Raw genomic sequence first — 9,678 nt, 5'->3', positions numbered from 1 at the left:
CCTTGCCCTTCGCCGTGAAAACAAACCCGTCATAACGCCAGGAACAATAACACTATATTTATAAGGAAAAATATATTTTTTTATTATAGAAAAAAAATTTCCGTGATATTCACATATAAAATAGGGTGTGTGTCATTTTAAAAGAGGTAAAATTGTGTCATTTTAAGAGAGAAATAAATAGATAAAAAAGAAGAGAGTTGACAAAATAAAAATAAAAGTGTAGGTCTCATCTCTTTGTGAGAGTGAAAAAATATAAATTGTGTCATTTAAAATGATAAACACTCCTTCCTACAAAATATTATAAGATCATCATTCATCACTTATATATAAATGTGATAGAAAAAAAATCTTACGCAATAAAAGTAAAAATATTAAATCTATATTTATATATTGTAAGAAAAATATTTCTACATTGCGGAAATTATTTGTCTGACACACGCATATAAATATTTCATGCACCAAAACAGAGATCTTAAACCCTGAAAAAAATGCCCAGAGAGATCATAAAACAAAAGTAAACGAAGAGAGTAAAAGACTCTGAATCGGAAACAAAGCGAGCTCGGCAGAGTGTGGTGCGAAAATGTGGCGGTGCATCGCTCGTGGACTTGGCTTACAAGCTTCCAACAGATCCACTCCTAATTACCCATTTAGATCTCACGTCTCTAGATTTTTCTCTGTATGAACTCCTCTCTTTATCACCATACCAATCTTAGGTTTTCCATTTTTGTTTTGTAATTGAATTTTAATTACTTGTGTTTTCGCTTTTCCTTTTCCTTCAAATTTTATTATAAATTAGGATGACTTTGACCTATTGTATCTGTTTGATCATTGTTCCCCGCTAGAATTCATAATTTGATTGTTCCAGTTTTTATGGATTTGAATTGAATTTGCCTTGCTTCTTATAGGGTTACGTGTTTTACTGAAGCCGAATCGTTTTGTTTGTTGTGCAGAGTGGGGTAAACTCCTCATACACTGTGGTGGACCATACTTATGATGCAGTTGTCGTAGGTGCTGGTGGCGCAGGGTTGAGAGCTGCTATTGGACTTTCAGAACATGGGTTCAATACGGCTTGCATTACCAAGCTCTTCCCAACTCGTTCACACACTGTTGCAGCTCAGGTATCGGAGATATTTTCGAGTTTTATCAACAATTTTTTGGCTTGTTTCTTATGCATATTTATATGGATAGCTCTCTGTCACGTTGTTGCTTGTCTTTGGGTCGTTTGGCTGTTGTACTGGTATATTACGAGTATGCATACTAGTTTTTTTTTTTTTTTTTTAACTATATGCATATGTAGTAGAAATTATTCCATCGAGGTATAGATTTATATTTATATATAAAAAAATAAATAGAATATAAACAACTAAACGAGGGCTATTGGTGATGTGTTCAACTAGATGAAAGGGATAGTAATTTACTGTCTATTTTTATTTATCTATCTGATGATTATATTCGGAAGATTTGTATGACTTGGAAGAAACCTTTAATTGTGTTATAAATTTTATATTAGTCATTTGTTGTAGTATGTTTTGTTGTGTAATTATCCCATGAGTACAGTCTTGGGTAACTTTAACACTATCACAGCTTCACTTCGTAGTGCATCCTTGTTTGTTATTTCATCATTATTTTGGATACATGACACTTAAAACTTGGCAATGTAGAATATTGCATTTCAGTGATGGACAAGGATTTAATCAAGCTCTCAACCGTATGCTTTGAAAAAATTGTTTTGTGTTATCTAAAAAAATAAATTGTTTTGAGACTATCCCATAGTCTCTTGTTCTTGTCTGCTTGAACAGTTAGTTGTGAAATAAAAAGTATTGGATGAACCAAAGTATATTAAGCTTCAAGCGTGTCTTTTTCTTTTCTTGAATATGCTAGCAATGCTCTCATTCACGAGAATAACATTCTCTATAGGGTGGTATAAATGCTGCATTGGGAAATATGACTGAAGATGACTGGAGGTGGCACATGTATGACACTGTCAAGGGAAGTGACTGGCTAGGTATAAACATACCCAATCTTTGAAATTCCGCTTCTCATTATATCCTACAAAATTTAATAAATTATAAGTGAAGTAGTTCTGTTACAAATATTCTTACATGTAGATATTCTTTTTCCTTTAAAAATGTCTACCTCCCATGGAAGATATACCCTGGAGTTGTTTACCTAAAAACAAAAACAAAAACAAAAATTTGGCACTTTTCTATATAAAAAGCTTTAGGGCTTTTGCTGAAAATCTAGTCTCCTTTGGTGCTTGTGCAACCATGAGCAGTTGAGCTTAGCTCATATGAATAGACATTTCTCTTTAGAATGCTTTTTTATTTCTTGTTTCTTAATGCAAGCTCTTTGTTCTACAGGAGATCAGGATGCCATCCAATATATGTGTAGGGAAGCACCAAAAGCAGTCATTGAGCTAGAGAATTATGGATTACCATTTTCCCGAACAGAGGATGGAAGAATATATCAGCGTGCATTTGGTGGTCAAAGCTTAAACTTTGGAAAGGGTATACCTAGATTTTTGGAGTAGGGATCTCAGCCTTTACTTTTGCGAAATGTTCTGATTTTGGCCTCCTTTTGTTGCTACAATACAGGTGGTCAGGCTTACCGTTGTGCATGTGCTGCTGATCGAACTGGGCATGCTTTATTGCACACTCTTTATGGCCAGGCTATGAGACATAACACCCAGTTTTTTGTGGAATATTTTGCATTGGATCTTTTAATGAATAGTGATGGTAAGTTCTTGCAGAAAACAGTTTGCTTTCATTTAATTTGCAATCAATTAATATAACAAGCTCTCAGCATTCATAGGCCTCAATGCACAATTTTCGCACGTGCATCACATCACTTGTCGTCTACAGCACACGTTGTAATCTCTTCTTTGTGATGCTAATTGCTTTCTCAAACATGTATACAGTGGTGAAAAAAGAGAAAAAATATTGATATATGTTGTAGTTGATGGTGAAGTTAACTAATTTTAATATTGAAATTGCAGGCAGTTGCCAAGGAGTAATTGCCTTGAATATGGAGGATGGAACATTACATCGTTTCCAAGCTGCTTCAACAATTTTGGCCACGGGGGTAACGTAACTTTCTTGTGGATGTTTGACATTGAAGTTTTTATCGTACTTCACTTATTATGGACTGATAAGATCTTCTGTTCTGCTTCAGGGTTACGGTAGAGCATATTTTTCGGCAACCTCAGCTCATACATGCACTGGAGATGGCAATGCCATGGTTGCACGTGCTGGGATCCCCCTTGAGGTTTTTTTTTGGTGCTTTTCAATATATTAAGATGAATATCTGATGGAGTGAGTCTTTTATTGTTCACATGCTCTTGTCATAAATTCTGTAGGATTTAGAGTTTGTGCAATTTCACCCAACAGGTATATATGGAGCAGGTTGCCTTATCACAGAAGGTTGGTAGTTTAAGTTCTATTTACAACCTCGGACTTGCCTTTGGTTGCACCGACAAGGCACCTCATCCAATAAAATTGGAGTATAGTGTTTCTCATTTTCTTTTTTGAACATTTTTAGGTTCTCGTGGTGAAGGTGGAATTCTTAGGAATAGTGAGGGTGAGCGATTTATGGAACGATATGCTCCTACTGCAAAGGATCTTGCATCAAGAGATGTAGTTTCAAGATCAATGACAATGGAGATTCGGGAAGGTCGTGGTGTAGGTATGCAGGCTTTACATTGTTATATCCATGCCTTGATAAAAAGCTTATATTAACATAAGAAATCTGAATGCTACTAGAATATAGGTAAAGTGGTAAACATTTCAGCATTGCTAGGGGAAACCAGTGTTTAAGTTGTATAACTTGTATGTAATGTTTGCTTTTCTAGAGATAAGCATTTGATTTGTCATGAACAAACTCTTCCAAAAGGTCCCATCATGCATGAATGATTTTATATTATATTTTTAATACGCCCCCTCACGTAAGAGCCCTTTGCGCTTGAAACATGAACAATTGAAAGGTCTATCTACCTTGTGCTGAAATTTCACCGTTCTCATAGCAGAATAGGGACTGCAAAGATCGAACTCTAGAATCTTTGGTTACAGAGGTTTTGATACTTGGTCACTAACCAACCATCCCAAAAGCTTAAGTTGTTAGGTGAAAACACTCAAATGATTTTATATTATATTTCTAAAAAAGTTTTAAGCCTAAAAATGAGTGAGTTACCTGAGCTTGATGAGAATCATGACCTCTCTATTCGATATATTTATTCTTCCAGTTAAGTTGGACATTTGTTATTTTCTTTATTATTAAGGAAGCTTGTATTAACTGTGGAAATTATTTGCAGGACCCCTGAAAGATCACATTTATCTCCACTTGAATCACTTGCCCCCAGATGTGCTCAAGGAAAGACTTCCTGGTATCTCTGAAACTGCTGCTATTTTTGCTGGTGTGGATGTTATGAAGGAACCCATTCCTGTTTTGCCAACTGTGCATTATAACATGGGTGGTATTCCCACAAACCATCTTGGAGAGGTATGAAGTTAAAAAAAGCAGTTTGAAGTAAGACTTCCAATTGAAAGATTACAAAATATATAGTAATAAAGAAAAAGAGAAAAAGATACCTTGGATAATTAATCACACTATCCTGGCTAGATAAAATTTCTTATGTGGCAACTGTTTACTGCTATTGATTACTTGATAAAGTAGTGCTTTATGCTAATTTTTCTCCTGTCACCATTCTTTTGCACATTGTACAGCTTTGCTCATACCTGATATTTGAGCAAGATCATGTATAACACAAGTAATAAAAGTTGTTTGGGTTTGTTTTGACAACAACATTATTAATATTGGCATCTCATTTTGTAGCCGTATATGAATAATATTAAGCTGAACTTGTAGATTGGATTGGGTTTAAAATTATCTAATATTATTCTACAGTACAAACTAGATACCATTATGACAAGACCAAGACAAATTTTGGATTTAAACTAGGAAAGACCAAAGAAAATAAATAGGTTTTTATAAGTATGGATTATCAATTATGTCAGAAAGCTGAAAAATATAAATTGGTGGTAGCAGTAATTTCTCTGAGTCACTGCCTCAAATATATGATAGCTCTGACTTTGGGAGCTCTCTGTAACCTTTATCTACATCACAGTGCGAATAACAAGAGGTTTACTTTACTAGTTGTTTGGATTAGTGACTCAAAGTTTTAGCCTGTCTTGAGTGCTCTAAGCACAAGAGTTAAACTCTTCTTCTTTGTACTTTTTTTTTTCTCTATTTCATTTTTCATTAAAAGAAATGAATGAAAAACTGTAATGTGCTACTTCGTTATGCAGGTGGTTACCGTTAAAGGTGACAATCCAGATGCACTAGTTCCTGGATTGATGGCTGCTGGGGAAACAGCCTGTGCATCAGTCCATGGTGCTAATAGGCTTGGTGCAAATTCACTTCTAGATATTGTTGTTTTTGGCAGAGCTTGTGCAAATAGAGTTGCAGAAATCCATACGCCAGGCAAGATTCTTTTTTAGTTATTAAAATGGATTGTGGGCACTGTACTAGAGTGATAAAAATGCATCTTTTATTCAATTTGCAGTAGAGAAACAAAAACCTTTAGAGAAGGATGCAAGATTCTTTTTTAGTTATTAAAATGAATTGTGCGCACTGTACTATAGTGATAAAAATGTATCTTTTATTCAATTTGCAGGAGAGAAACAAAAACCTTTAGAGAAGGATGCAGGTCAGAAAACAATTGCATGGCTGGACAAATTGAGAAATTCAAATGGTTCATCGCCAACTTCAAAAATTCGGTTGAATATGCAACGAGTAATGCAAAACAATGCTGCTGTATTTCGTACACAAGAAACTTTAGAAGAAGGTAATTCATTTCTCGTCAATTGTACGTTATATCCTTCTACTACAGTTAGTTCCTTTTGTACAAGGTGTGTTTCACTCTTGCTGATTCTATATCTTTCTTCTTACTCCGAACTTCATCTGCCTCATTACAGGTTGTCAATTAATTGATAAAACATGGGAAAGCTTCCACGATGTCAAGTTGGAGGACCGAAGTTTAATATGGTAAATCCTTTTTAGCAAAATTTCAGTATTACTGATACTTCAAGGAATCTGCTTGTTCATTTTAAAAGTTTATTGGCTATATACTCACAGGAACTCTGACTTGATCGAGACTATAGAGTTGGAAAATCTTTTGATAAATGCCTGCATCACAATGCACTCTGCTGAAGCCAGGAAAGAGAGTAGAGGAGCTCATGCCCGTGAGGATTTCACGGTTAGTTTAACCCCTGTGTGCAAATTTCTTATCATTAATACAAATACTGTTATTGAATATATTTTTGGATTTTGCAGAAAAGAGATGATGAGAACTGGATGAAACACACATTGGGGTAAGTCATGTTTCAATAAGATGATTTATTAATTTTATATTGCTACTTGGTAAGGTTGTTCCCTAAGAAAAGGAATTTGTCCATTTTTTGGGATTTGGTGGGAGTTGTGGAAATACATAAGAACTCTTGCATGAAAATTGAAAAATAGATGTAACTCCAATTATTTCAGAAATTTACTAGTTTGATTCTGGAAAATAGCTTCTATGCAAAAATGCAAGGATAAAAATGTATATATTCAACCCTCACCCCTACCTTCATTAAATTTAAAATTAAAGTATTAGGATTGATATTATTTTAACAAAAAATAAATATTTATTAAAAATTTAAAATATAATATAAAATTAAATTAGTAAAGAAAGTGCAAATTATATGTATATATACATGTATAAATTATATGTATATATACATATATGAAATTTTCATGTGATTTTTATGAATATTTTCATGTGATCTTTATAAATATTATTTCATGTGATGTTAATGAAAATTTATTTCATGTGATGTTAATGAAAATTTATTTCGTATGATCTTTGTGAATAATTTTCTTTATCTTTTATATTTTAATTTGATTTGGGTCTATAAATTTTAGTTTGCAACTTGATAGGCCTTACAGATTGTATTAGATTTTTTTATAATAGGTCAGGGCAGACTTATAAATCAAGTCTTTAATAGTCTAATAGACCAGTGTAAGCTCTAAATATTTTATATAGGCTTAGGCTATCAAAGCTAAAGCCTGACCTAATTTGGCCCATTTATACCCCTAGTGAAGAACATCAACATAGAGGGACAACAAACTTCACATTTAAAAAGAAACATGGAACAATCAGCGACAAATGTCTAAAACCATTTAAATGACATTGGATCTACATAAATCGTTTAATCAGTGTTTAGATGTCTTAAAAAATTTTAAAATACAAAAAAAAAAAAGAAGTTAATGAATATGTAACTGAAATTTTCAATCTCCATATATATACATATATCGTCATTGATTTTTCTCTTTAACAGTTTTCACTGATTAATTGCCAAAATTCTTATTCGTGTTGTGAAATCAAATACAAATAACACCAAGAAACAATTTAATTCCATTACCAATAGCAATTGTAGCCCTGCATTAAAATATATATTTAAAAAAAAAAGATAAATGTAAAACAACACTCCATTTTTTTAAGGGGTAAGATATTGTAACAACCAATTAGTGTTACTACCAATCAATTTCACCGTCAGATCGATTATGTTGATCTAACGGTTATATTTATTTTCATTTTTGTATAGTTATGATTCCCCATATTTAATGTGAAAGCCTTAAATATAGGAAATCATAACCATACAAATGTAAAAATAAATTTAAAGTATTAAATATGGAGAATCATAACCATTTTAAGATGGAAATAAATATAACCGTTGGATCAACATAATCGATCCAATAGTGAAATTAATTGGTAGTAACCGTGATAGTAATAATAATTGGTTGTTACAATATCCTTTCCCATTTTTCAAAAAAAATAAAATCAATAAATACGACCACACACAAAAAAAAGTATAAAAAAAGAGGCATGAATTTCACTCATGTTAAAAACACCCAATAAACAATTATGGTCAGCAAAGACAAAAATATTTCTCTTTTACAAGGTTCAAAAATATAAATCAATTTTTTCCATAATATAATTACCAATGCATATTCCAAGAACATGTATTCCTAAAATCTTGAGAAAGGAATAAAACATCGTACCTTGTCGTAGAATGACTAGGTTCCGAGCGGTGAGTGCGAATAAGAAAAAAAAAAGGCTAGAAAAAGATCCTAATTGGAAAAAGATGAAAGAAGAAGAAGAAAGCAATCTATTATATGGTCATCCATGCAAAGCAGCTCCAAATCTTTGTCTGTTATCATTGTTATAATTTTAGCTAGGATCAACTTACAATTTTAAGTTGGGCGAATTATAATTACTTATATAATTATATATACTAAATAACATTTGTAGCCTAAATATAATGTGGGTACGGCACTGTCCCTTCCATTCCCTCCAACCAAGCATGCACCTAGTGTATCTAGGCCATTTGCTTAGTAGAGCTCGACTCTTATAATGGTGAAGCAGCCAAGCAGCTCATTTTGGTTAACAGGCTAGCGACAGAATAGTGGAAATAATAATAGTGATTTGGTCCTTCCAACTAATCCTTGCTTGCAGATCTTCAGTAACCCAAGTAATTTTTATTCCAAAAAAAAACATGAGCTTTTATGTCGTTCTTGACCAATGCTGTTCCCCTCTAATGGGCACCAAATTCTTAAGTGGCAGAATAAACCCAAAATTGAGCATGCAGTGTTTTTTTTGGTGGCAATATACTATCATTGTCTCTGTTTGATAGTGATATTTTACTTAGTGATGACAATTGACTTAGAGCTGTAAGAATAATGGTATTTTGCAACCTATTAGAAAAGTTAGAGCAGTCATTTGGTGTGAGGGAGATATTTCGGGTATATTTCTGACCACGAGCATGGTCTGCGTCAAGAGACTAACTAATGTAAATATGATTAAGATGGAGGTCTGAGAATGATTAATACTTTTAACATGTCCCCTCAAGTAACACAGCTATTTGGGCTTCTAAATACGGTTGACAAGGATCAAACTAATTTATCATGACTATAAATGCTTTGATGCAATATCAAGAAACCAAATATTCTCAAAGGTTAAGTTCTTAGGTGGAATCGGCTAACATCATAGACATGATTTTGATTTCGGTAAATTTGTTACAATGACTTTATTGAGGAGAAAATACTTACATCAGTAATAGCTAAGCTTTACTGCATTAATTTGCAGATTCTGGGAGAACGAGAAGGTCCGGTTGGATTACAGGCCGGTCCATATGAATACATTGGATGATGAAGTTGAATCATTTCCTCCTAAGGCTCGTGTGTATTAAGCTACTTACTAATGAATGGCTTAGGCGTATTGTTTCATTGTGAAACGACTAGTGCAAGTGAAAAAAGATGCAATAAATCGTTGTAGATTCATTATTTTGATTTGTGATGATAATTGTTTATTCACATCAATGTTAACTGATATTCTAATAACTGTATTTGCAGCAGAGAATACTAGCAATCAATAAATTTCAATAACTCTTTGAATGTCAAGTTTTTTTAAGTGCGTACTGTGGGCTAAGTTGCGCATTTGTATTTATGTCGCTTTTATTTTCTAAATATCTGTTATGTGATAATTTAATTTAGGGGTTGCTTCCCTCATTTAAGATGAGCACAAAATTGAGACACATAATAAAATCATTTTTTCTACAAAATAATTCTTATAAAACCCTTTAATTT

General features: G+C 33.1%; 1 protein-coding gene across 2 annotated transcripts; it reads left to right on the top strand.

Moving 5' to 3' along the window:
* The first annotated feature begins 497 nt into the window (after nucleotides 1–497).
* LOC133288568 (succinate dehydrogenase [ubiquinone] flavoprotein subunit, mitochondrial) lies at nucleotides 498–9,438 on the top strand. Of its 2 annotated transcripts, none has more exons than XM_061486360.1 (16): nucleotides 498–658; nucleotides 951–1,118; nucleotides 1,918–2,005; nucleotides 2,361–2,507; nucleotides 2,595–2,735; nucleotides 2,996–3,081; nucleotides 3,172–3,264; nucleotides 3,356–3,419; nucleotides 3,538–3,681; nucleotides 4,307–4,494; nucleotides 5,301–5,475; nucleotides 5,669–5,839; nucleotides 5,970–6,039; nucleotides 6,130–6,250; nucleotides 6,328–6,365; nucleotides 9,179–9,438. In XM_061486360.1, the coding sequence occupies exons 1-16, from the start codon at nucleotides 581–583 to the stop codon at nucleotides 9,279–9,281; spliced, it is 1,875 nt and encodes a 624-aa protein (XP_061342344.1). In that variant the 5' UTR covers nucleotides 498–580; the 3' UTR covers nucleotides 9,282–9,438. The 2 variants fall into 2 exon arrangements, with proteins under 2 accessions (XP_061342344.1, XP_061342343.1); XM_061486359.1 differs by having other exon boundaries at nucleotides 498–676.
* Nucleotides 9,439–9,678: the final 240 nt, after the last annotated feature.

Source organism: Gastrolobium bilobum, unplaced genomic scaffold (assembly GCF_033153095.1).
Source record: "Gastrolobium bilobum isolate Gb01-03AN ecotype WA unplaced genomic scaffold, APGP_CSIRO_Gbil_v1 utg728, whole genome shotgun sequence".
Classification (NCBI taxonomy): Eukaryota; Viridiplantae; Streptophyta; class Magnoliopsida; order Fabales; family Fabaceae; genus Gastrolobium; species Gastrolobium bilobum.
Note: the sequence above shows the minus strand (reverse complement) of the source record. Positions and strands in the feature narration are given on the sequence as shown.